The sequence below is a fragment of the Paramormyrops kingsleyae genome, chromosome 22, assembly GCF_048594095.1.
Source record: "Paramormyrops kingsleyae isolate MSU_618 chromosome 22, PKINGS_0.4, whole genome shotgun sequence".
Classification (NCBI taxonomy): Eukaryota; Metazoa; Chordata; class Actinopteri; order Osteoglossiformes; family Mormyridae; genus Paramormyrops; species Paramormyrops kingsleyae.
In genome coordinates, this window is record NC_132818.1 from 8,025,832 (window position 1) to 8,052,658 (window position 26,827).

Sequence of the window (26,827 nt, forward strand, 5' to 3'; positions counted from 1 at the left end):
CAGTGCAATTCAGGACAGTATCACAGCAAATCACAAGAGGGCACCAAAGTTCAAGCCTGTGGTTTTCATACGGAATATGTACTATACATGGGCCAGTATAGTGTGTGTGCGTGTGTGTATATATATCTATACATAAGTGATAAGTAAGAGATATTTTGCTGTGCAATTTAAGTGCAATGTGCAAGAGGCCTGAGGTATGTGCCAACGATTTGGACAGTGTGAAGCAGCACCTAGAGGCATTGAGTATTGTCCTGGTTTAGGAGCCTTATGACCTGGGGGAAAAAGCTCCTCCTTGACCTTCCCGTTCTGGTCATAAGGATGCGGAAGCGTTTGCCTGAACTCAGCAGGCAAAACAGAGTGTTATTGGGCTGGGAGGGGTCCTTGGAGATCTTTATTGCTCTGGGCCTGCAGCGGCTGTTGTAGGGAGGGCCAGGCAGATCTGGTGCAGCGCTCAGCTCCTCTGACCACCCACTGCAGCTCCTTTGTTTTGCTGACGTTCAGCTGGAGGCTGTTATGCTGGCACCAGCTTTCCAGGTTCTCCACTTCCTTCAAGTAGGCCGACTCATCATCATGGAGATGAGGCCGAGCACTACTGTGTCGTCAGCAAACTTCACGTAGGAATCTGAGCTGAGTGTGGCTACACAGTCGTAGGCCGGAGACGCAGCCTTGCGGAGCTCCCGTGTTGAGGGCGATTGCGCTGGATACACAGTCGTAGGCCGGAGACATTACAGTACATATATGTATAGTATAGTACATACAGTATATAGGTGGCCTAATGGTTAGGGATGCCACTTGGAATTGAAAGACTCTTGGTTAAAGTCCCTGGCCAGCAAAGTACCGTTGAGGTACCCCCACCCCCACTGTCATGATGTCACAACTTTTTGTTGATTGGAGCAGAATGGGGGATAGAGTCTATCCCAAAGAGCACAAGATGCAAGGCAGGAAGACATCCTAAATGGGGTGACACACACACACACACACACACACACACACACACACAATAATAAAAAAACAACAACATGCAAATCCCACAATTTGAATCCTTATTGTAGAAAGTGAGGAATCTGTGTGACCCCCCCCCACCCCGCAACCTCAGAAGGAAATTCCTTACACATTAAACACACGTGGAAGCTGCAGCCCATTCAGTTTGGGCCTAGAAGATAACAGCTCTAAGTTAATCACTGACGATCCAAAGCAGCCGCTTGTCAAGAAGCCAAAATGCTTCTAGCTGTTATCCAAGCGACAGAGTGCATTTAAAATTCAGCTGGATTCTAAAATGCACAGCAAGAACCACTCTCACTGCGCAGATCTGACCCGTGATCAACAGCCAAACCTGCTTCATCTGCACCGAGTGTTATAGAACTATAGCAAGAAGATTAAGCGGCAATTTTGCAATTCCAGATACTGAAGGTATGTAGAAATTTATTTAAAATTTTTATATCAGAATTAACACAACAACTTACAGGCCACTGTACTGAAACCAACAAAACACACTGGTAAAAAAAGGAAAAAAATTTAAAGTTACCTAAGTAACATACATTTATATATAAATGTTTGGTATTCCATGTTAGCATTTATTCCAACAAATTGCATAGCACTAGAAGCAAGTTACAAATTATTTGACAATAGTATAATGCTTCTTAGGAAATGGTTAAAAATGTGTCCATCCAGCAAAAAACCTACAGCTCAAGTAAAACCTGATGAATCCAAGTATCATAAAATAATGACCTGGCAGTGGTTATGTAACTTATCTGGTGGGAAAAAACCAGAAAACCTCACGATCCTTGTATAAAAACAGCATTGTGTCATGGATAAAATGATCAGATTGTTCTTTTCTTTGTTTTCCGGTCCTCGGGCAGCCGCAGACGGTCCACGTTCTTGCTCCCCCGGTAGATAGGTTTGGCTCATATTGCTTCTACATTGCATAGGCTTATAGAAAACATTTTCCTGGCTATATACAGACTCCCAAAAACCTTCACTAATGTGCAGTATATTTTAAGAAAAGACAATTACTTAACTATCCAGCGTCACTGTGCCCAAAAGGACACTTACATCTTTGGAGAAGAGGCAGTTCTTGAGATGGGAGACCAAACGAATCCTATGGCAGCCATGCAGCGAGGAGCCGCCCCCCGTAACTGGGAGCCGTGCCACCCACTCCGGGCCGTTCCCCTCACTGGCCCTCCGCACTGCTGTTCTTCTTCTTGAGCACTTTGAGAAGGTTATCGGACATCAAGTAGGGACGTTCCGGACTGCCGTCATTCCTCTCCAGGTCTTCCACTGGGGGGGGGGGGGGCAGAGTTGCAAAAAAAGAGTAGAGGGGGTGAACAAAGGCGGTAGGAAGGGTGTAGGAGGCAAGGGGTGGAGAATCAGAGTGGGATACAGTTACATCATTGGTCAGGCAGAACGGAAACGGCAGCACAAACGCATGCTAATGAGAAGAACTTACCGCAGGCAACTCTATCAGTCATGCCCTTTAAGGTGTGAATCGGGCCGAGTACCCAAGTGTATTTTTACAGGATTGGGCACCTACCAGACTCACAGGAACGCCAAGGTGGAAAAGGAAACTATCGTACCCCCCCCGCCAGCCCCCACCTTCAGGGAGTCACAAATAATTGCAGTAGGTAGGGAAAGGCAGCCAACAAACTGGGTGTTTTAATAAGGCATTAGAAGCACAGTCACCCGCATGCAACAGAAAGAGCTGAAGGCATGCCGATTCCCGAGTCCCGGCGCCAACCAGAGGTCGCAACTTTCAAGGCAAGTCTGTCTGTCGCATTTTTTCTAAACAAGCTGTTCTGTACAGCACTGCTGAAAGAATGGCACCAACAAAAAACTCAGATTCCCACTAACTGAAAATTAGTTTTACCAGCATAGCATGAAGAATAACACACAGTGTACGTCCGTGTTCAGCTTTCAGACTGTAAACATGACAGAAGGAGTTCCCTTGCACATATTTATTTAAAGCAGGACAGATGGCTCACACTCATCAGGCGTTGCACCTGGTTTTTGCTCTTTAACGCAGTCGAGCACATGCATGACCCATAACCCAATGCCATTTGGGGCTTTTCCCAGTTCTTGGCCAGATGTCTCAAATTTCAGCCTTTTCTTGTGCACAGGAGCGAATGCACATCTCTCCTCACTCTACATTTGCCGAATTACAGCCAACTCAAAGCAGCAGCCGCTATCCAGAGGAGCCCCTGCAGCCGTTGTAGGTCCCACGGCGCTTTGCATGAAGGAATGTTCACAGAGCTCCTCGTCACGGCCCAGACGTGTTCGATCAAGTCTGCCGTGGCTCTGGGGCGATCGACCCAGATGTGACTGCAGTTGCACCACCGCTGACTAGATGCTCGGGCCGGGAAGCCATTTCCTCTCGTTGTCCATCCCGTTCTCCCTTCTCATCCGTGGGTGCCCCGCCCTCAAGGAGAATGTCACGCAGCTTCGGGGACATGAAATAGGGCCTCTCTTCGGAGCCGTCGTTTCGCTCCAGGTCCTCGCCTTACGTAAGCGTTTTTGCGCGTGTTTGAGCATGTGCATGTGTACGCGTGCGCATTTGCGTGCCGAATGAGCAGCCGGGTTAATCCGTAGTAGAGGGGCAGCAGTCAGATGTGGGATAGAACACACAGGAGGTCGACCCGTTGGGTTGATATGGGTAAAGGAGGCAAGGGGAAGGATGAGGTAGAGGTTTGGGGAAAAACAGACAGAGATACAAGTCAGAGAAAAGCTGCAGTAGAACCAACAAGTGACATATTTAGGAAGTGTTACTGAGTTAGTGTGGTACAGAGATCTGGAAAACAGAAAATTATAAGCAGAAGCAATTAGTGTGAGATAACATGAAGCAGGCTGGGATGGTCCATCTTTCCATCTTTAAAACACCATCAGGTCACCCTCTCCTTAAATCTGCCTTCTCGGGTTCCATTTGCAGAAGTGTGACAGCATTCTTCCACTAAGTGAAATATGTGCACTTCAGAATGATTCGTTTTGGTCCTACTCACAGAAACAGAGGAAGAGTGTGTCCACACACATGGCGTAAACGCTGAAGAAACCATGTGCAATAAGGTAGGAGCCCACGACCAGTGTCTGGGGAGAAAGAGACAGGGTCATGGTCAGTGAAGCGACAGCAGTGTCCCACCGCACACACACACACACACACACACACACCCAGTTCATATACTCCTGTCATTGTGAGGACTCTCCATTCATTCCTATGAGTATAACTCTAATCCCGACAATGACGAGCTTAACCCCTAACCCAGCAGTAAACTTAACTATAAGTAACAAAACATGTTACAAGACCTTTGGCATTCTTAGTTTATTGTTTTCACAGATTGTTATACAAGGTTTATATTGTGAGAACCTGAAAAAATGTCCACACAAGCTAAGTACCACCACGTTTTGGTCCCCACAATGTGGTAAATACAAACCCATGCGCACAAGCATGCACACACACACACACACACACATCTGCTAATTCCCAAACCCAAAAATATATATTCTGGGTGTTAACAGTCATTTACACCTACAACCATTTGATCCTCAGAATTTCCACTGAAACGGACAGCCCTGCCCCTGACCTTTGTGGATAATCATCAATCCAGACCACAACCTCTCTGACTCACCAGTATGGGAACCCAGTAATAGTTGAGATGTGGCACCACATTGTCAGTTCCCTTTATCTTCCCGGAGAAGAAGAAGAAAGAAAGTATCCCTGGAGAAAAAAGAAAAAAAAAAATGCAGCAACAGCATCTGACAGTAATTGAGTTAATTACCACAGACATCAGTAATATCACTGCATACAATAACCAGGAAACAATAACATAGCCCTCAAAATTACTTACCCACGGCTCCAACAATAAGAAGCTTGCCTAAAAACAACAGGAAGTCCGTTACTTTGTCCAGCACAGCGACCCTGAGCAGCCAGAGAGACGCCCGAATCAGTAAACTCAAAGGATGACAGCAGTGACACCCCCCCTCACCCCTGACTGCCTGCTAGCACCTCCGGACTCCCACCTGATTACGTTTCTCATCAGGAGGAAGAAAGCGTCCCGCGCCGAGGTGCAAAAGTTTTTACCATATAACGCCACCTACGGTGAACAAGAGACATTACGCATGCTAGGGTTAGGTTTAGGGTTAGGGTTAGGGTTACGTTCATGGCAGTTAATAAAGACACCACCTAAAAACATTCCTGAATGGTAAATAAACTTTTGTCTCACAAGTGGGTTTGGTACATATTGTGCTATTCATAAAAAATGACACTAACTGCTTAGTGTTCGGACAGATATGTATTTACAGAAATCCAGTATGAGGTACAGTTAGGTAACCGAATTGTTTAATGGCCTGACAACTATCGGGAAGAAGCTGTATTTGGGAGGCGTTTGTTAGTGGGACTCTGATGCATCTGCTAGAGGGAAATAAGATCACTAGTAAGGCCCAGCATATCGTGGCCGGTGATGGCTAAACATACCATGATATAAGCATTTCTGTTGAGGAACTTGATGAACTTCTCCAGGCACCAGAAGCAACACTTCAGGCAGCAAAGCAGAAACTTCACGCATCTGTTCTGGGCTCCTGTGAGGGGGGAAGGGGGTGGATTATGGGGAGAGAGAAAATGGAAATTCCCAGAACAATCCTAGCAACCCTGAAGCCCATATGATATGCCTGATTATTTTCATAAATTTTTCCGAATCCAAGCAGTGAACATCAAGTAATATGGTGTCATCGGGAACCTTTCAGCTTGTGGTCCAGGTACTCCAGCAGAACCCGGATCACTTGGATGATGGCCAGGATCAGGGAACCGAAGGCAAGAGAGCCAGTGTGGTACCTGAAGGTGTTAGAGACGCGGACACAGAGATCCAGTGTCAGACACGCAAGTCCCATCCACTGCATTTCTGCGGTTCTTATTTATGGGACATGTTCGTCTGATCCCTGCCCACTACGGCACGGTACCTGAGTGCTCGGCCCAAGGATGCGAATATGGGGAATGCAGGCATGTCATCCGGCTTCTTGAAGGCCCAATAGTAGGAGGCAAAGGCACCAGCCAAGGTCATCTGACCCAGTGCCGTCACGAAGTTGGCACACCAGAAGAAGAGGAAGAGGTTGTAGAACTGAAGCACGATCAGATATTTGTGGTAAGGACTCTCGCCCCCGTAAAAGGCAAACAGGCACTTGGCGCTGGGACACGTGGCTTTGACCAGAGAAGTGCTGAAGTTCTGTTTGGAAAAGAGACAGGGTAACTTCCAAGGTTAATCTCCGGTCAAATCGGCACCGCAGTCTCACACCAGCGTGGCCCACAACACAGGGTCAGTCCGCACTCACCTCCGGACTGCAGGTCTGCCGAGAGTAACTGCACGCCGTGTCGTTGAACACTTTATAGACCGCCTCGTTGGAAGTGGACAGGAAGCTGGCCAGCGTAACTAAGGAACTCAGAGGGACTCGAAAGCATGCGTCTGTAAATGCTGCACGCCTGCTATGAAGCCTTCAAAACGCACGTCCGGTTCACTCCCTGACAGCATGGTGAAAGGATTCATTATTTGTAGTTACATAACGCTAACACAATTCACTAGCGGTCTGTCATCCACTGCTCCCAAATAAATCCTCGGAATGTGTATTGAGGGAACGGCAACGCATTACGCTTTCAGAACCCGCGAAGGATACATGGCAGTGACAGCCCAGTACGCGATCACCACCGCAAGTAGGGCAAAGGTCAAGAGAGGGTAGAAGAGGGATGACATCACATAGCCAATGGCCCTGCAAGCACAAACCATCAGCAGCTGGTTTATTTTGTAACTTCAAAAATCAAATGTATGAGGTCGCCCATATGAGCACAGACCTGCTGGCTTCCTTGATGAGCGCAATGGCGATACAGATTCTCTTCCTGAGGAAAATCAGCAGGAGTATAATGACCACTTCCACGATGCAGAGGACGATCACTGGAGGGCGGGTGAGAAAAAGAGGGCGTCCTCATCAGGCAAAAGTGACTGACAGGTAAGCCACCCAATCGCCATCCAGGCTAGGGGTCTCACATGGACCGACGGCCTATTAGTGCCGACGCGACAATTGGGCTTCTCTTGAGGATCTGCATGCAAGACTCACTGAAGGCCAGCCACGTCTGGCGGATCTGCAGGTAGACGGTGAGGTCAGTCTGGAGGCCCAACTCTTTAAGGGTGATGTTGGCTCCCTGCTGGTCCTTCAGGCTGGCGTACTCCATGTAGCAGTGAAAGATGCCTGGGCGTGGCACATAACAGGGGGAACGAGGTGTAAAACACACAAGTCACCCCCACCCCCCAAACAACATATCCAAATACAGCAATGACTTGGGAAGCGTACCATAGCCGATGAGCAGGATGACCATGACGATCATAACCCACACCATCACTCCCGCCAGGAAGCGCAGGAGAACGATGAAGACGAGGCTGATTATCATGGCCACCACCAACCCACTGTGATGAAGGGCAGGCACATACAGGTCAACATACATACACTGCTACCAAAATAATACAGAGAGAATAATACAGAGACCGATATAACAGAGAGGAAGTTGTGGGTGTCTCAGTACTGAAGAGGGGGGTGGGGGGGGCAGGCATCAACCACTCACATGAGTATCCAGTACCAGGATTGAGTGTAATCTTGGAAGATCTTCATGGCCAGTTGTCGGGCCTCTTTAACTATTGTAGCATTCCTACAAAAACCACAGGAATAAACAGCATTTGCACCAGATCGGAAGCTTGTAGAAACATGGACTGACCTAGTGCTCTGAGAACGTTACAATTTAGCCACAGTTATCGCTGAATGACAATTTACCTCAGTGTTCATATATAAGCATAAATGGTTACAAAAGTGAAGTTTGCCAAGACATACGAAACCTTGCCCTCTTCAAGTGGTTAAAGCATTTTACCAGAACATCCCAGACCAACCTGGCACCATTGACAAGGTCAACGGCATTTATGGTTGTCCCTTGTTGGTCACTGAATTGGGTGTTGTTGCCCACGACGAGGACTCCGTTCTTTTCGCCAAAAGCAGGGAAGCACCTGCGGGTCACTAACAGGACAAGGGACAGAGAAAGATGTCAACGACTGTCAAGACCTGACACCCCAACACCCATTCTTGCTGGAGTGTAGTGGTGGTTTAAACGCTTGCTTGATTGATCAGCATCTAAGCCAGCAGCATGCCACTCACCGGGTTTGCTGGGAAGGAGCATCGAGGGACAAAGCCCGTCCTTCAGGATTTCCGTCGCTGCCTAAACACACGGACACATATCCAGCATTGTTAAACAAAAAAAGAAAGTCGGTTCTTTCCTGTGCTCCCAGCCGCCGCCTCTTCCTGCATTCATAAACAACGCTCACCATATTGGAAACATCCACGTCTCCCACGCAGTACGATTTGTAGTAAGCCATATCCACCGTCTTCTGGGCTTGCATCAGAGCAATAAAGCGGTCTGGACACTTCTCCACACAGATCTGACGGCGAACACAAACGTACGCAAACGTTACGAGAAAACATAACTCAAAATAATTTAACACAGATAAAGATAAGAGTTCTGTGGTCCCATATCAATCTGTCTTATAATCGCTTATCCCGGTCAAGGTGACCTGGAGCTTGTCCCAAGCAGCACAGGACAGGAGACTGGGGGACACCCCGCCCAGGATGTCAGTCCATCACAGGACAAATATGGGTGCACATACACTGTATAGGCAATTTAGAAACGTCAACTAGCCCAATACTTGTCTTTGCACCGCAGGAGTAAAGGAGAATACAAAGAGAAATCATGCAAACACAAGGATCATAAGTGGGATTCAATCCCATAATCCAAGAGGAGTGAAGCCCACAGAGCCACTAATGTCCAGGTGGTCCATTGTATTTAATCCAAATATGTTATGACACATATTATAACAACAGGTCAAATTATTCCAATATTGCTGCAGTTATATTTCAATTTTAAACCAAGAGTAGATCTCTAGCAATCGGTACAGTGCAGAGCCAAAGTCTTGGGCAGTCAAAAGAAATGACGAAAGCTACTTATCCGAGTAGTAAGTGTATGGGCGTAGATTACTGGGGGGCTGGTGGTAACGCCCCCTCCAATCATGTTTCCCTCTTAAGTGGGTGGAGACCTCAACCACCCTCCCCCCCCCAAAGTTACGCCCTTGAGTAAGTGTATATCTGCTTGGACCAAAAAGACATTTTGGCATTAGAATATATGTAAAATTAAGAGTAACACAATAAAAACTAACAGAGATTTCTTCAGTTTTCCAAAAAGTCACTGATCTAGTTGGACGGCTCCCCTCAGGGCCACCTCAGCCATTCCATGTATTCGTTACATTTCACAACCAGCTCAACCCATTGACTAAATTAGTTTCTGAAAATCAGTGAGGCATTAATTAGCCATATGAGGCACGCTAGTGGTCAATTAAAAATTTTTTAAATACATGGGTGTGTTGGGCAGTCGCTGGAAATACTGTGTGTGGGGGTGGGGGGTGAAATGGTTAAGCCGACACTTTTACAGATATAATACTGAAATATTGATTTACACAAACTTGAAGATCATTTAAACATTTTCTTTGACTGCCTAACACTTTCACACTGTGCTATATTTTTTAATACATGTCCTTTTATCCACAATACTACACAAGACTATTTCTGTTACATTCCCAGTATTTTCGATGGATACAAGTATGGGGACCAGTGGTTTTACTGGTGTTTCACATGGGCTCTGTTCGGATTACATAAAGGAGCTCTGAAGGTCTAGGCATGGCTGAGAGGTTACGAGACCATGTCTAATGCAGCATAATCCAGCAAGGAGATCAAAGAAGCACCTGCGTGTACTTAGGAGAAATACAACTGAAAAACATGGGTGGGTGACGAGGAGATACTGCAAGATTCCTGACCTGTGTGGTTGGACACTGAAGCTCCAGTAGAACCAGTGGGCTGGCACATTTCATGATGTTGAAGTAGAACAGATTGGGTTTCTTCCTAAGTTAGACACAATAAATAGAAGGAAAAAACCACTCAGGACATGAACTCGAGTGACCTCTGTTCAATAACTCATAACCCAAAGGCATGCATAGAACCCCATAATGTTTGCTAGCTAAGCACCAGTTAATCAACTAAATGCAAATGCGAGAGAGAGCTGGTGCCCAGCAAACATGCACTTTTCACGTTACTCCCATTTACTTAAAAAGATTCTAAAGGTTGTTTATAATCTTAATAGGCAACCTGCATTTGAATTCTGTTGTCTAACAGAACTTCAACATGTTCCTAATGGGTAGTGATGGGCAAATGAAGCTTCATGAACCATTTGCTGTATTTTCTGACCCCACTAGATGGCGCTCTCTGTTCATAAAAGGGCTCAAAGTACACCCCAAAGCAAAGCAAGAGCATCATCTAGTTGGGTTCCAAAATACAGCAAATGGTTCATGAAGCTTCATTTGCCCATCACTACTAATGGGGAGTCACATCACATGTCGTACTTACTCCAGAGGGGTACCAACTTGCCCACAGAACTGCCCCCTGCTGTCCGTGGGGTAGATGACCTTCCTGGGGTCCCCCTGAGACCATGCTGAGAGAGGTATGGCAGAGCATCACAAGAAAGTCTCCCTAAAGGCCCTCACACTCAGGTTAAATGACTGACCTAAAGTTGCTGGTACAAAGATGTCTCTCCCACACACAAACAAAAGCTCACAATTCTCTGTGACTCAAATGGAAAATCCAGTTAATTTGCACTTAAGTATTTCGGATTTATGATTGGCTGGCTGCCTGTGGAGGTTTTGTTTAATCAACTAATTGCCTCCTTCATTATTTTTCTTCATTATCGCTTCTAAATACTAGAACTCGTACTCATAAGTGGAAATTAGCGGGAGAACATTTTAAAATGAATTTGAGAAAGCACTTCTTTACACAGCGTGTAGTATGGAATAGTCTTCCTGCTAGTGTAGTGCAAGCTAAAACCCTGGGTTCCTTGAAATCAGAGCTAGATGGGATTTTAACAACTCTGAGCTATTAGTTAAGTTCTCCCCAAACGAGCTTGATGGGCCAAATGGCCTCCTCTCGTATGTAAATTTTTTATGTTCTTATAACCCTCCGAAACCTTGAACGCCAGGTTGAGAATAACAAGCCCACTGTCATGTCGTGGCTGTGGTAATAGAGGGGGAACGGTGAGGTTTCAAATCTTAAGTTTAGTTGTTCTTAGGCACCGGCTCCTTGCAGACTTACCCAGAATTCCCACTGCAAAATAACCCAATATGGCCAAAATAAATAGGATGCAGCAAATGATGTCAGTGCAGCCCCTGTTGGCAAGAGATACCACAATCTAACAATGAACACAGACACGTGCGGGAATACAACAAACAGCTGTGTGGAAGAAGAAAATATCAGATTTTCAGTACCTGTTGTGTATGGGCCCTCTGAATGTAGGATCAAACTTCTTCGGCTCTCCTGTTAGGGGGGAGATAATTCAGTAAATATCACACGTACATTGTTATCCAGCCCACTAACACCAGACAGAATGAGAAGGTTGTATTTCGTTCGTGTCAGTCATTTTAATACATCATACTGTAATTACCAAAACATAACCCCAGCTAAGGCAAACACCTGAGAATTAAAAGGCGGTGAGTCACCACTTTGCGATGTTGGTCAACACCCGCTTCGGCGTCCCGACATTAGTGATCAAAAAAGCAGGGAAACAAATTCACTACCACAAGTACCTTCTGATGAAGAAATTACATGCGCATTCACATATATACATATGTAGAGACTTTAAAGGTCAAGAATGTAAACGTTTAAGTTGTATTTTAAATTATGTCTAGATTGCCTCGGTCTAAAATAGAGTCGGATCAAGCTCGTTTGGGGAGAACTTAACTAATAGAATGACGGACATCGAAATCGGTAGCGAACGACCACTTTTCTGCAGCTTCTATTGCAAGCGCAACTTATAAAAAGTCAAACGACAGTATGAAAACTACACCTGCACATTGGCATAGGAGGTCCGTAAAGTTTCGGATCCTCATTCCCAATGTGGCAGCGGGTGTGCGCCGAAAACACGCAAGTATCACCGCTCCCACGCTTTAATCTTTAGTAAGATCTTAGATTACTTTAAGGAAAATGATCACTTAACGCTTCACTTTAAAATCCTTAACCACTCCGCTTGACGGAGGATGCATGCCACATTCCCCAGAAGAAAATCTGCACACTTTCTGCGCACTTTTTTTCAAATGCAGAGAAAGATCAACAGATTACTACTGGATAGATTAATTTTTAAAGCCTCACCGTTCTTCCCATAGTATTCCTCAGGCATCGTGGAAAATAAGAACCTTTGGTTTATCTTGATAGTAATGCGGGATTTACTCTGCTATACGCTCTTGAACTCCGCTTCTTCACTTCCGCTTTTCTAAATCGTTTTAAGTGGAAACGGTAGTCAGACCTGTTAAACCAGCCCAGGCCGAATCGCCGCGTTTCCTTCGGCGGTCGCCATTGCTTTCGTTCGTGTGCGTTTCCCCCCCACTTCCTCGGTTTCGGTTCTCGTTTTCTGTCCATCACGATTTTGAGAGACGCATATAACATCCTAGGATGCCAATACTGCGGGACCAAAGGTGCGGCCAGGTGATTCAGGATTTCGTCTTTTCCCGAATTTCTCTGTTTATTTTCCCGACGACGCCCTTTTCCCTGGTTTGTGCACTTAATTGCTTGATTATATAAAATCATAAATCCTAATCTGAGAATATTGTCTACCAGATAAGTTACTTAGGCGGTCTTAAATATTATATTACTTGAATTATTATATATATTATTATATATTACTTGAATGCTAATCTGTCCCTCAACCACACCCTATAAGGATACTGCCTTTACTTCTGGTATAGTCTCTCCCATTAATGTCCCCTGTACACAGGATGAGCCGTAACAATATATACTTCAAGTCAGTGTCCCAAAGGCCCATCAACAATCTTCTGTTTAATCCCCTTTTGTAAGAGCACGGATTGGATTACTGTGCACTCAGACATGTGACATTATGAGAATGCATAGCCCTCGCCCCACTGTGAGCTACGAAGGCTGTGTTGGAGTACGCCGTCTCCACCGGGTCAAGAGATTCACAGCTGACACGTGGAGAAGGCGTACTCCAACAGCTGTGAGATGCTGTAAAAGGACTAGCTGTCTGGCTGTGTCTTTGCTTTTGAAGTTCGTCGGCCATGGTGGAGAATCGTACCCCACATTAACGCAGGGTATGGTGAGAGTGGTAAGTGCGTGTTTAAAACAAGCTATCTCTCTGCCATCTCCACTAGACAGGAAGTCACCCACAAGCTTGGTTAGTGATAAAGGTTCACAGGGTTTTTAAGAGCTGATTAAACTCTGTTAACTGACTAGTAAATATCACATAAAGGCCTTGAAGCAACATATTCTCAAAATATAACTCAAATCATAGGGGACGCCAGCTACCCCAACCGCTACACCTACACCAGGCGGAACCTGAGGAAAGCCGCTAAAATCACCAGGGACTCCAGACACCCCAACTGCTACCGCCCCCTACAGGCCACCTACACCAGGTGGAACCTGAGGAAAGCCGCTAAAATCACCAGGGACTCCAGACACCCCAGTCACTCTGCTCCCCTACTACCATCAGGCAGACAGTCTCGCAGCCGGACCAGCCGGCTCCGGAACAGCTTCTTCACCAGCTCACCAAGATGCTGAACGCCAACTGATATCAGCCACTCCCCCAGGTCACCACCCCCACTCCCCAGTGTACTGGTGAATGCCTCTAGTGCACTAACCTGTGCTGTGTTACCCCTACAGTCTGTCTGAATGTCCCACGGTATATTGTATCTATATCGTATTGTAATGTGTATGATACTGTTCCTTGTGCATATGTAGATGTTTACTGTTGTACAGTTGTTAATGTACAGTTTGCATTTATTTAATGTACCGCACTAACGGATAGGAAACTCATGACCCAAGAATTTTATTCACTAATCCCTTTAAACATTTGAATTAAACACCCTACCATTTACGTAGCTGAATTAACCTGGGGCACCTGGATAATTCCGCAGTAGATGAACAGCCTCACCTGAAGCCACACCCACACCAACCTGCCTGAATCACCCTCACAATGAGCACTGTATACACATCACATAACAATGAAACAACAAGACAGCAGACCTGCTCGCAGCCCCATGTTCTGTAATAATAGATTGACAAGATACAAGGCAGCTCGCTATTGTGGATCAGTGCCAGTCTGAGGACTCTCCATGTCTAAAGCCACTTTAATAGTTAGGACACCCAATAGAGTAATGCTGAGTATCCTACAAGAGTAATGGTGAGTATCCTACAGAAGTCAGAAACTTTATTGTCATTATACAAGGGTATAACGAAAATTGTGTGCAGTCCCTTGCAGTGCGTGGCCTGTGATACGTCAAAGGGTCGTAATCAGTAGTCTGGTTACGCTGCAAAGCTACTTTTTAGGAAGGAAGAGGTCACAGACACGGTCTCATGCTTCCCCACTGGGAGGAAAAACTTCTCATGGAAAAAAAACACTGGCCTGACAGAAGCATAAAGACGTCAGACTCGCAGCGTCTGCTGCTTCTTCGTATCTACACTTCAGTGAGGTGTCAAAGTGTCACAACGTGACTTTAACCTCACAGTGATGCTTCAACAAAACTGAGAAATTCCTGGGTCTAGTTTGCAGCATGAATATCTCATGAAAATGGCGTATAAAAAATTCAGTAATAAAACAAGCGTGTGTGTTGGGAGTTTTACTCAATACTGATTTTCCAGAAAAGGGCAAGGAGATTTAAAAAAAAAAAAGCCATCTCATCAAACACGTAAAACATACGATACCAAAGCAGGCCAAGGCCAAAACTAGCCCAGAAAATGAGACTAGAAAAATAATCACTATCACATTTCATATAACTAAGGCACGACAACTGAGGCACTAACAGAAGGTTATAATTAGCTGCAATTTGAAACCACAACATGGCGCAGACCAGCTTCAGTCCCAGCATGCTTCTCTGTTATTACGAGTTCCCTCTGAAGGACGAATACGGACTGGCACTCCTAAACTCAACTATAATTAAAAACATACAGTAGTGCCAAATTCTATATATTCCTCCCAGCCTAACTAAGATTGGCCCATGTCAGCTTCCTTTAAAGAATGATGTAGTTCATAGAATTGTAGTTTTTAACTTGAGCCAAAAATATTACTTCTTTTAAAATAAATATGACATTCCGGGCGGCACAGCAGTACACTTAGCATTGAGAATACCAAACAGAAGTTCAGAGGTTTGTTTTTGCTTCTGGCTCGAAGGAACTCTTTTTTTTCTGGAGATATCTGTGCGAGTTTCAGGTTGATTTTTTTTGTTTGTTTCTTGCAAATACTTTAATTATATACCGCTGCAGCTGCACGAGCGTCCTGGGAGACTCAGTACTGAATGTGAATGACGGGAAATCCATCAAGGGAAAGGGCAGGCTTGATGTGTGCTGTGTGCCGCCTAGTCTGAGCTCCTGGGAGAGAAATTACCAAACCAATTAGTGATGGTGAGACAAGACAGAGTGTGAGAGAATGACTGGATGGCGAGGGAGAGAGGAAGCCTGAGGGGAAGGAAAAAAATACTGACGGAAGCTAAAGGCAAGAACAGAAATCATCTCATGAATCATTATGAAGGGATCGGAGGATTCATGGAACCATCTCGGTTTTCACCCTGTTCTTACATGATCATTCCTTGTTTGTTAGATTTTGTTAAAAGGCCTTTGTTAACTCTGTTGCCATCTCAGAGGCAGCGGAGGCCGTGCCAAAAGAAGGGGAAAAATTTCCCAGAGACTTTGCTAATATGCAAGAATAATCAGGGATTGTGGGATTTCTGAATTCGCCTGCTTTGTGTTACTGAAGGAAAAGTTGAGCGCATGTAGCCACGCCCCTTCCCGCTGTCTCCTAACGCCTGCTTGTGGAATGCCCTATTTTTAGACGGACACAATCTGTGTATGTTGACAAGCTGTTTTCTTAAACGCTGCCTTCATAGTATGTAACACTATCGACAATATGCATGTATGAAAACGAGGACATTATAAGATAGATAGATAGATAGATAGATAGATAGATAGATAGATAGATAGATAGATAGATAAAGTTTAAGAGAATGAGGAGGAAAGCCTAAGACTCGATCTCTACACAGACTGCACAAACCCACTAAGGATCTATCACTAAAGAATAACCTTCATGTGACTGTGAGATGCCCTTTATTTAATATAACCGTTATTTAGTTGTTTGGTATACTATTCCAAAGTGGACAAAGTAGGATTCAGTACGATAAACAGCGAAATCAGGCAACATAAAATCTACAAGCAGCTTTATGAAGTCACTGCCTTACCACGATATTTACATTTGCAGATAATGACTGACAGGATTTAATATCTGCTATATGCAGTGAATAAGATCCCCTTTTCGCATATGATGTAATATTTGGTGTAAATGTTTAAAATGTGTTACAGTTGTAATTCTATATATAAATCACAATACATATACCGCATACACTATATAGCCTACTAATGGAAAATTAAACACATTTTGTTTTAGAATTGTAGCATTAAGAAAACCAAGTTAAAATATTACGTGGATTACGAATAAATTTCCAGTACTTGGTGGGCTGTTATGTTATTCTAATTAGGCGAAATGCCAGAAAAAGAAAATCTTTTTATTAATTCCTCTCCCGGGTCCTCCTGTTGAGTATGCATGTAGTTTCGGGGATGGAGACTCCGTCATGGTAAAGGTGTTATACGCATAGGGATAAAATTAGAGTCTACAAACTAATTTAGAACTGACAGCTAAATCAATCCGCAAACGGAAATCGAAAGTACCTTTGAGGAATTTTCGCTGACTACTGTACTAGCATCGGGAGAAAAGTCGTTTATCGTTTGAAATTGAAGAAATATTTTACTAAGTAATTATTTTAGACTGATACAGCCTCTTGCAAATGCCCAAAGGCAGCGGAAAATACCTGTTTTTAAAAGGAATCAGACCCCATGTGCTCTTCTTTCATACACTTCGCTCACTGTAGTTCATTTACGACTCAGAACTCCCTGGCTAAGTTATATGTACTACGCACCAGCACAGCTACCATTTACTGTCTACATGCTGGTCTTACTAATGATCGGAGCGGCGCTTTATACTTAAGCAATAAAACAAAAATATGCAGCAATGCAGCTAGTACATTACTTAAGCTCAAAACACAATGCCTATGGATATACTGGCTACGTTTTCTAAGACACTTACCATATTTCTTGTCAGGATTTTTATAGTCCAGCTCCATTATGAGTGTTTTTGGTCAACTAAAAGTTAAACGAGACACATCGTAACAAGTCTAACATCCGCTACTTGTGCAACCCTTCTACTGACCACAGTCGGGGACGCCTTGCTGACGGTTAAAATCTGTCCTACCCACCATAAGTACCACATGTATTATAGGGTAGAATTTTTTCTTGGACAAAAAAAGACCTTCACCAATAGAGGCTAGGGAATTCACCGATTGACTACCCGGTGGTCTGGTGGGTGGGGATTTTTTTTTAACATTTTCCCTGCCGGTACTACGAAGGAATGTGGGATCTGGCACGCTCTTCGTGAACTCGAATTAACATATTTTAATAGGATCGGACATAAAGTTTGTTATTTGAAGTGTAATCGTATATGTTGCTTGTTCAATTACCGAAATGGTCTCCGCTTTTTCTTACTGTATTTTTATGAGTCATTTTAAATGGTCTGAATCTGGTATGGAAATTAATTGGCGTTCGTAATAAATAGTGGTTTGTATTAAAGCTCAGCAATGTGATGGAAAAGTGGTGCTAATGCTCTTATTATGGACGTAGAGAAATAAGGAATACCGGGATAACCCTGTACGTAGGCTACTGGATAAACAGTTGGAACATGGATGGATGGATGAACGTGAATTACAAACTATTTCATTTATTTCAAATTGTTAAAGATAACAATTACCTATAACAATGAATTGTCTTTTTTATTATTATTTTATAAAGCAGCTTCAAAATTACTATTCTACTGAGAACTTGTTGGACTAAAAATCAGTCGTTACTATCTATGAATCTAATTATATTATGCATAAGATGCGTGCATTTTACCGAGCCGTGTTGAAAAACAATCGTCCAATGGACATGCTAAAAATATACACGCCCCCTCTAAGACGCCAATCATACCGATGAACACAGGACCATCATCTTAAATGGTCATCTGAAATTAGTCATCGAGATGCGGTCTTGTTGACTGAGTTAATACAACATTTACTTGTCTGTATATTGCTTCGAAATAACAACCATATTTTCCTTTATCCATCTCAGTCTTCTGTATGTTTGTGGGACTATAATCAGGCATAGCAATTCCAGTGTCTCGTCTTTATATAAATTGCTTTGGTGATCAAAACATCAAATCCATGTCCTAAAATTTGCCGCGCTCAAAATGGCAGAAAAGCAAGTCCAAACTGACCTCTCCAACCTGTTTTAGACTTGTCGCACTTTAGTGACGTCGGCTCTTCAGTGTTGACAGATTGCAAAAGGAATTTTTTTCCTAGAAGCACGGGTAAAGTCAACTATTCATTACATTTGAAAGTACGTTCTAACGCGTAAGTTATAGTAATATATATGTATAACTTATGGAGGTGCTACATACCTATGTTGGGGATACGACTATAATTAGCTATCTTCCGAAACGCGATGACAAGGACACTAACTTATTCATGTAACTATAGTTATTTCAAATTAATGACCTTACCTTAATGACGGATTTAATAATAATAGTTCCTTAAAGATGTAACTGCGTTTGTGTAATCTGTATAATAACCTTCTATAATTTCATTATGTTATTGTGGTGGGGACAGGGAGATTTTACAACGCAGAATAATTATTAGTATTATAATTCTTAACTTATGTCGTGTATTATTGTCAGCTGAATAGCTTCTTCGTCAAATAGCGACAAGAAAAAAGTATAAATTGTTAGCTGAATAAAAGACTAAGACGGTTCTATAAATAACTAATCTGACATATTTCGCTACTAATAGCTGCCGCGTGCTGTGTTCTGCTTTGAGAAATTTCCTTCCATATTAGTATTTATGTTGCATTGTTTCGTGTCTGTTCAGAGTACAGCAGCCATGGCGCTACGAAGAGCCGCTTTGCGCCTGCTCGTCAAACCCCACATATGTACTTTCATGGCGGCTTCGAGGGGACAGGGGACCGTCGCACCTGTTCGCTCTGGTGTGTTGCGCACCGCGTTTGACACACGACAAATGTGAAGGCAGTTTATTAAAGATTCGATGTTTGACTATTATTCCTCAAAAGTACATTACCTCATTTATTGCGGGTATTTTTTTACTCAGACGGTGAGAAGGCGAGGGATAACACGACAGTGAAACCACGTATGTAGCAGACCATATGTAGCAGATGTGTCAATTATCAGTTTTTCCTTGTCATTTTCAACATTGTAATAATTTCGGTGTTATGGTAGCCAAGGTCCAATTCAACTGGCGTGATCCCCTGGACCTGGAGGGGCAGTTGACTGAAGAAGAGATCATGATTCGAGACTCGTTCCGTACATACTGCCAGGAGAAACTCATGCCACGGATTTTGATGGCCAACAGAAATGAAGGTGTGTGCAAACAGACCACTATACATTATGCAAATACAAAATTCACAGTTTATAAAATACACATTTTAGCCCAGATATGTCTTTGTAGATTGGTGGTACCTTTCAAATAAAATACTCAGAATATGGGTCTTATACATTTTACTTCACAGAATGTTCCATGCAGTTCCCCATCCATCAAACTCCGTGAGGTTAATTGTGTTCTCGGGTGCTCCATCTCTAACTATTTTAAAGGTGGAATGAAAATTCAGAGACTGACCTGAACAGGCATTAACCAAAGGCTTTAAATTTACATCTGGGAAACAGCAATGCCCCTTTCCAATTGGGAAGAAATACCATGCAGGATCGTTTTATTGCATTTTGCTGCGGTTCTCTTCAAAGAATAATTGGAACTGGAAATGAATTGGAAAGTCCACTCTTGAATTTTAATAATACTCAGTTGATCTGTTTCTTTTGCACAGTGTTCCATCGTGATATTGTGTCAGAAATGGGGGAACTGGGAGTTTTGGGCCCAACAATTAAAGGTAAACAAAGACTGCAGTGGCCGGGTTGTCATGTATCTTACAGATATAAGAAAAGTATATGTATGGCGTGGAATTCACAGCATATCCTGTAACCAATCCCCTTCTATCCTGTTTGCTCTGGAAATCCTCTTTCTTTACTTCATGCCTTCCCTTACTCTGTCTCCTCCAAACTGTTATTAGGTTATGGCTGTGCTGGCACCAGCTATGTGGCCTATGGACTCATTGCCAGGGAGGTGGAGAAGGTGGACAGCGGGTACCGCTCAGTCATGAGTGTGCAGTCCTCACTGGTCATGCACCCAATCTACGCCTATGGCACGGAAGAGCAGAAGGAGAAATACCTCCCTAGACTGGGTTAGCAGAGGCGGCTTACTGATGTAACATTCTGCTGTTCAGTTTTAGCTTTTAGTTCTTAAAGAATTCACAGATTTCTAGTGAAAAAGCATCTTTAAATCCATCCTTTAGACTGCCATAAATACACGGTAAACTAGGCAAGTAAGAGAATATACCTTAGTTCTCTAGATTGCATTACTGTAGGTCATTTTTTCAAATCAACACCTTAATTAACTCATGTATCTTTACATGGTTCAGCGAAAGGGGATCTTCTGGGCTGCTTTGGTCTGACGGAACCAAACCACGGTAGCGATCCGGGTAGCATGGAGACTCGGGCAAAATACAACCCCTCCAGTCGCACCTTCACCCTTACAGGCTCTAAAACATGGTGAGTTCAGGACAGCACAGTTCCTCACCTGACTGCTATGAAGAGCCTATCCTATACATATTACTAACAGTTCACTACTAAAATAGTAAGTCAACAACCGTCATTTCATAACAGTGTAAAAATGCTTGATTGTTTATAAAACTATTTCATAACCTAGCACTGTAATCATGACTTGCTGGCCAGGATCACAAACTCCCCAGCGGCAGACATCTGTGTGGTATGGGCCAAATGTGATGACAACAAAATACGAGGCTTCATTCTGGAGCGTGGCATGAAGGGCCTCACTACGCCAAAGATTGAGGGCAAGTTTTCCCTGAGAGCCTCCTCCACAGGCATGATTGTTATGGATGACGTAGAGGTTCCAGAAGAGAACCTGCTACCCAAAGCCTCTGGTTTGGCTGTAAGTATGAGTAGATGTTTTTAAAGGATATTGCAAAGGTTTTAATGATTGAAATCAATTTGATTGTGTTGGGTCTGATTAGGGTCCCTTCGGCTGCCTAAACAATGCCCGGTATGGAATTTCCTGGGGTGCTCTGGGTGCAGCTGAATTTTGTTTTCACACGGCCCGTCAGTACACATTAGACAGGTATGGGGCGACTCTTTCATAGAACAGATGTGAAAGTATATAAAGACGAGTGGTGTGTTAATATTATTGCACTCTCCTATGCCAGGATTCAGTTTGGCGTGCCCTTGGCCAGGAACCAGCTCATGCAGAAGAAGATGGCTGATATGCTGACAGAGATCACCATTGGACTACAGTCCTGTCTGCAGCTGGGCAGACTCATAGATGAAAAGAAGTGAGCTTTACTTCTGTGGGCAATGTTACCTCAATATTAGTGCAGGACAAAAGCGATCAGAATCAGATCTGTGCATAAGCATGTGAAGAAATGAAAATTGTTGCCATCTCAAGCCAGGTTAAATTCTACACTTAAGATTGGTACGCCCATGAGCCCTTCAAAGTCTTTAATCTGCAGCTTTTTGGTGGTGGTTCATTTTCCTACACTATTCCAAAGTTGTTAGGAAAGGAGTCACTCTAAAAGTGACTACAATCAGAGAAAGGGGGCTAAGTTCTGCTTGTGTATCTGCCTAACTTGCAGAGCAGCACCAGAGATGATCTCTATGCTGAAGAGGAACAGCTGTGGTAAAGCCCTGGACATCGCTCGACAGGCGAGGGACATGCTAGGGGGCAACGGCATTGCAGACGAGTACCACATCATCCGACATGTCATGAACTTGGAATCTGTCAACACGTATGAAGGTGAGGTTAATGGCAAGGATGTGGGAATCTGGGCAGGAAGCGTTAAGCGTATGAGGCCAACTGAGGACCAAAAAGGAATGTCTGAAAACCCGGGGCATTATATAGAAGTGTAGAAAGGCAAAAGTATGCAGGTTCATTGTCATCGGAGCACTTCGATTCCAAGAGATTTACTTGAAAGAACCATGAAAACCTCAAACTAGTTTTTACAAAGTTCCACCAGTAGAGGTCAATAACAGCACAAATATGGAGAGTGCTCCGTGTGGCACAGAGGTAAACGGCTGGCCGTCCACACAGACTGGAGATTATCATGAAACCTCAGACACTACAGTCAGGGAAACCATTATTATCACTGCTTAGGTCTCAATGCAGAACATCCCACTTTTCCATCCATCCAACCATACAGCTACTGCTTATCCTTCTCAGGGGGATGAGGGGTCCTGAAATTATCCCATGGACCATGTGACACAAGGCAGGGGGACGCCAGCGAAAACCCACTATTCAGATGAATGTCTATAATTCACTGTTGTTTTTGCTTTTTTGCAGGTACACATGATATCCATGCCTTGATTTTGGGTAGAGCCATCACTGGGCTACAGTCCTTCACAGTAGACAAATAAATGAGATGCTGTCTCAGTACGGTAAATACACTAAAGATCCTAATTGCGGCCTGCTCATTCACAGGATGTCTCCACCTTATTTCCTCTTTTTATAGATATCTGTATAAAATAAGGGCCTTGGTTGGAAAGGTCAAAGTTAGTTAGATTGGTCAGTTTTGCATGTGACTGTGAACAGTTACATTGCTATTTCCCATTACATAATATGTGTTGATTCTGGATACGGTATAGACTAAAATTAACACCTGTAAAATTTACGCAAAACAGAAACCAGCAATTTCCACAGAAACTATTTTTGACTGACATAGCACTTATTTCATTGCCTGTGAAAATGGTAATCATAATATTTGCACTTTTGAATCTCTCTGGCCTTTGGTCCTCTGCCCTGGCTGCAAATAAAATTCTCATTAATGTTGTCAAGAGGGGACAGCGTGGACTTTTGACATCACTCTATTGAATTTATGCCGTTGCATTAATAAAATCTATTGCGATTATATTTTGTAATTTTTCAAGAATGGGTTCAAGTAATTAATTCTTGTTTCTAAATGCTTTTAAACTTTTTCTACTTCATTGGAAATATCAAGTGGGAATGAAAAGCTTAATATAAAGCGTGTCTTCTGGCTAATTGAAGATATTTGTTTAGACAGCTTTGGGAGGATTAAACAAGCAGGTATAAACATCAGTGTAACAAAGCTCTTATTTTTAATTGCACTGTATTAAACACAGACTGGCAGTTCTAAACAGAAACTAAGATGAACAGCATCTAGTACTAGTGTACAGTTGAATTACCCTCTATATTAATAGTGGCTATATTTTGCAGTAACTTCTGGGTTGAAAAGTGTTTACTGCTCAGGGGGTCTCTGCAGGCCTTTGCTGATGGCGACCAGGGTCAGACTGGCACTCTGCAGTTCAGCACTGAGCCGGCTGCTTTGGTCCAGTACCTCTGACAGCTCTCTCAGCCTGTCCTCCATCAAACGGCTGTTCTCCTCATAGGTGCTGAACATCTGCCCTTGCACCTGCTGACACACCTCACTGACCTGCAGACGCATGCTATTCTAGCCTTAAATGCATTTCTTGCTTATACAAGACAGGTGCATTGCGTATCACGGAAACATCTGATCTCTATCAGCAGTTAAAGGGTCTAACCCTCCAGCTGTTGGTGACTGGAATGAATCAATAGGGATGGGTGATGTAACGATATTATGGATAATCAACGATATCTGACAGGCGATTATCTCCTTTGCTGAGGAAGTAATATTAGGCTACACACAGATCTTGGCGTGCCCTTTTTTATGATTTGACGTTCAGTTCAGCCTCCTAACCTATGTTTCTGATGCAGATACAAAGCTGTCAGTGTATGTAAACATTGGTCATAAAGCTGTTGTGTGGGTGAGGCTTACCACTTACCATAAGTTTGTGAACTTAAATGGTCTTCAGCGTGGTTTTATATCATAATTAAATCCGGCCTTCCAATCGATCGTTTTCCACAGAAACCGAACAACGATGATCAGCACCGTTAATCAGCACCACCCCCCCGCCCCCCACTTGTGCCTCACCCGGTGTCACTTGGACATGTGCTTTTGTGTGTGGGGGTGGTGGTGCAGTTAGACATCTCGATATAATCATTTATCTCTATGTTTTTAAAATAAAATGTTGCTTATTATTTTTTTTTAATATAGCCTAGCCCTAACCACCCCTGTTTTGCAGGGTCTGTATAAATTAGCACATTCCTTTTGCATTCCTTTCGAGTATGGCCATCCACCCGTTAAGTGACTATTGCTTTTGAGATGACATTTGAAAAATTGTAAATAGTGGAAATACATTGTTTGTTACCTTATCCATTAACTTCTCCTGGAAGCTGTTCATAATTTCTTGGTCTACTGCACGGCTCTCATTAATCTTCTCTATTAGGTCCTGAGTTTTTTTCCCCATCTCATCTATCCTCGAACTGAGAGTAGAGAAATAGACGGAGTCCTCACTCTGGAATTCACAGTCGGCATCTCCGCCAGGGATGCTGATGCCTGACTCGTCACTTAATGAAAGACAACGGAAAACTTAAAACACCATTCTGTCTGCAACACCGTTCTCTATTTGGCAGCATAACTCGAGACTGGTTTTCAGGATATTAAACAGAAACTACATTTTAAAGTAAGGCCTTGCTCATTTAAAAAGAAAAATTCAAGTCACTTATTCCAATGTTACTTTTCATCATCTTTTGTTAAAAAAAAATACATATTAAAAGGACTAGGGTTTCTTTCATTTTCCTATAAATCATTTAACAAAAATCACAGGCTTCAACACAACGGGTTGCAGAAGTAGATGAAAAGTTAAATAAATATTACCCTGTGGTTTCCAAACAAGCATGATGGGTAAACATTTCTACGACTTTGTAAAATCCTCCACAGTACCTTACTGGGGAAATGATGGTATCTTTTCTCACCTTGTTTTCTGGTCGTGACTTTCATCCAGACTTAAAAATGAAGATCTTCCAAGGTCAGGTTCTAGTTGTTCCTCAGATTCCTATGCAATAAGGAAAAACAACCAAAAGCCCTATACACTAAAATACTTAAAACAGAATCATTTTTTTGTAAAATACTGGTGATTTCTTGAGAGTGGAGGGTGACATGAGGAAGTACTCCCAATCACCTACTTACACAAGGTGATTTACACTATACTTAATTTATGCAAAGATATTTTTAAATGTAGAGAATTTTGAACATCTGAACATTTTAAATCATCTGCGTGATTTTTTTAATGTAGAATGAGAGAGTACGATCTGCACTACATGAAATAAAAGGCCCACTTTTGGTGTTTCAGTCGCTACGTCAGGGTCAGGGATCTGCGGTGTCAGATTCCCACTGAGATCAACCCCCTCCACTGTACCGGGATTGCGGAGTGATCAGTCGGCTTGGGTGTAGACTGAGAGTTGGAGGCCATTTTCCCGACGAAAAACGGATCCATGACCTGCCCGGGAAAATGTCTCCAAATTAAAATCCGTCTGCTCCTAAGCTTCTTAACTCTTTTCGCTTTTTAAATAAAACTGGTTAGCCAGCCATAATAGACTAATATCCGCTATCTACGAATACTATTATATTCAGCAACAGTTTATGCAGGTAGAACCTTACATCAGTATACTGGGTGTTAAGTATTTTTGCTTACTTAGCTAGCTACCTGGCTAACCTATGTAAACACCGTGTGCTAAGTAAATAAACCCCTTCGGATCTGCAAATATTTACTTATCAGAATCTGCGGTGCTGGTCCTTGACTGTAAATGTCCTTACCATAACCTTAGGATCGTATTTATTAATAAATTGGTCTTTATTTTTGTTTTATTATGGTATTGCTAGTTACTTGGGAGAACGGACTCGTCATCATTAAGAGCAACGGCCGGGTATCTATGGCGTCTCCGCGAGACCACGCGCGCGCCCCGCGTGGAAATTCGCTTGTTAAACTTCAACGTTTTAAGTTTAATGATTTGCCAGCTTATACCACTCCGGTCCCCATGTCAATGACATGACATCCTTATAAAACACGGTATGTTTCCAAAGTTAGGCAGAAATAAATATTTACTACTAAACTTAAGCACAATCGATAGATCATTCTTCGAGTTTTGATAACCCTAAATACCCATGAGTCCAATAATAGTCTGGAAACCTAAAAATTTAATGACGAATAAGCCACTGAGTGGTGATTGGTATACATATCAACTAGAAGGTTATAACCATAACCAATCAGCATTGAGGAAGACACGTATCGATAATAAATTCATACAAATAAATATAGCCACACAATATGAAGAATCATTTGTGGGCAATATGAATAATAATATATCGATTAATTTCTTTGTCATAGCACTATCTCCCAAATAGTGAAGATTTGTATGACATTGCAACCAAATACTTGTACATGAATGTGATGCAGCATTACAATGCATTTCCTCTATTGACTCTCATGGGAGAACCTGGTTCTCTGTCAATACACTAGAAACTTCAGAAGGACAAAATGATACCATTGCATTCATAGAAAAAGTCTACACTCGGGACAGACAGACCTGGCTTTTGAGACCAAGGGGATTGTGGGTAAAACAAAGTCAAGCCA

At 43.1% G+C, this 26,827-nt stretch overlaps 3 protein-coding genes across 10 annotated transcripts; 1 reads left to right on the forward strand and 2 right to left on the reverse strand.

Moving 5' to 3' along the window:
* Positions 1–1,402: 1,402 nt before the first annotated feature.
* LOC111856312 (choline transporter-like protein 2) lies at positions 1,403–17,503 on the reverse strand. Of its 4 annotated transcripts, none has more exons than XM_072704790.1 (22): positions 17,243–17,500; positions 11,373–11,421; positions 11,200–11,273; positions 10,462–10,546; positions 9,876–9,960; positions 8,337–8,450; positions 8,170–8,230; positions 7,908–8,031; positions 7,589–7,672; positions 7,321–7,433; positions 7,087–7,218; positions 6,824–6,923; positions 6,649–6,741; positions 6,310–6,394; positions 5,941–6,203; positions 5,721–5,815; positions 5,459–5,562; positions 5,005–5,078; positions 4,833–4,903; positions 4,614–4,702; positions 3,990–4,074; positions 1,403–2,277 (listed from the first exon to the last, which is right to left on the reverse strand). In XM_072704790.1, the coding sequence occupies exons 1-22, from the start codon at positions 17,277–17,279 to the stop codon at positions 2,171–2,173; spliced, it is 2,124 nt and encodes a 707-aa protein (XP_072560891.1). In that variant the 5' UTR covers positions 17,280–17,500; the 3' UTR covers positions 1,403–2,170. The 4 variants fall into 4 exon arrangements, with proteins under 4 accessions (XP_072560891.1, XP_072560892.1, XP_072560889.1 ...); XM_072704791.1 differs by lacking the exon at positions 17,243–17,500 and adding an exon at positions 12,253–12,506; XM_072704788.1 differs by lacking the exon at positions 1,403–2,277 and adding an exon at positions 2,937–3,492 and having other exon boundaries at positions 17,243–17,503.
* A 923-nt stretch (positions 17,504–18,426) lies between these two features.
* Positions 18,427–23,223, forward strand: gcdhb (glutaryl-CoA dehydrogenase b). Of its 3 annotated transcripts, none has more exons than XM_023836245.2 (12): positions 18,427–18,585; positions 19,113–19,227; positions 19,350–19,388; positions 19,478–19,618; positions 20,077–20,139; positions 20,320–20,490; positions 20,728–20,857; positions 21,041–21,257; positions 21,340–21,443; positions 21,529–21,654; positions 21,955–22,115; positions 22,659–23,223. In XM_023836245.2, exons 2-12 carry the CDS (start codon positions 19,125–19,127, stop codon positions 22,730–22,732), a joined length of 1,329 nt encoding a protein of 442 aa, XP_023692013.2. In that variant the 5' UTR covers positions 18,427–18,585; positions 19,113–19,124; the 3' UTR covers positions 22,733–23,223. The 3 variants fall into 3 exon arrangements, with proteins under 3 accessions (XP_023692013.2, XP_023692014.2, XP_023692012.2); XM_023836246.2 differs by having other exon boundaries at positions 18,428–18,556; XM_023836244.2 differs by having other exon boundaries at positions 18,465–18,599.
* A 189-nt stretch (positions 23,224–23,412) lies between these two features.
* Positions 23,413–26,388, reverse strand: syce2 (synaptonemal complex central element protein 2). Of its 3 annotated transcripts, none has more exons than XM_023836249.2 (5): positions 26,011–26,388; positions 25,613–25,693; positions 25,170–25,249; positions 24,563–24,677; positions 23,413–23,766 (listed from the first exon to the last, which is right to left on the reverse strand). In XM_023836249.2, exons 1-5 carry the CDS (start codon positions 26,011–26,013, stop codon positions 23,572–23,574), a joined length of 474 nt encoding a protein of 157 aa, XP_023692017.2. In that variant the 5' UTR covers positions 26,014–26,388; the 3' UTR covers positions 23,413–23,571. The 3 variants fall into 3 exon arrangements, with proteins under 3 accessions (XP_023692017.2, XP_023692015.2, XP_023692016.2); XM_023836247.2 differs by having other exon boundaries at positions 24,563–24,761; positions 26,011–26,375; XM_023836248.2 differs by having other exon boundaries at positions 24,563–24,761; positions 25,966–26,370.
* Positions 26,389–26,827: the final 439 nt, after the last annotated feature.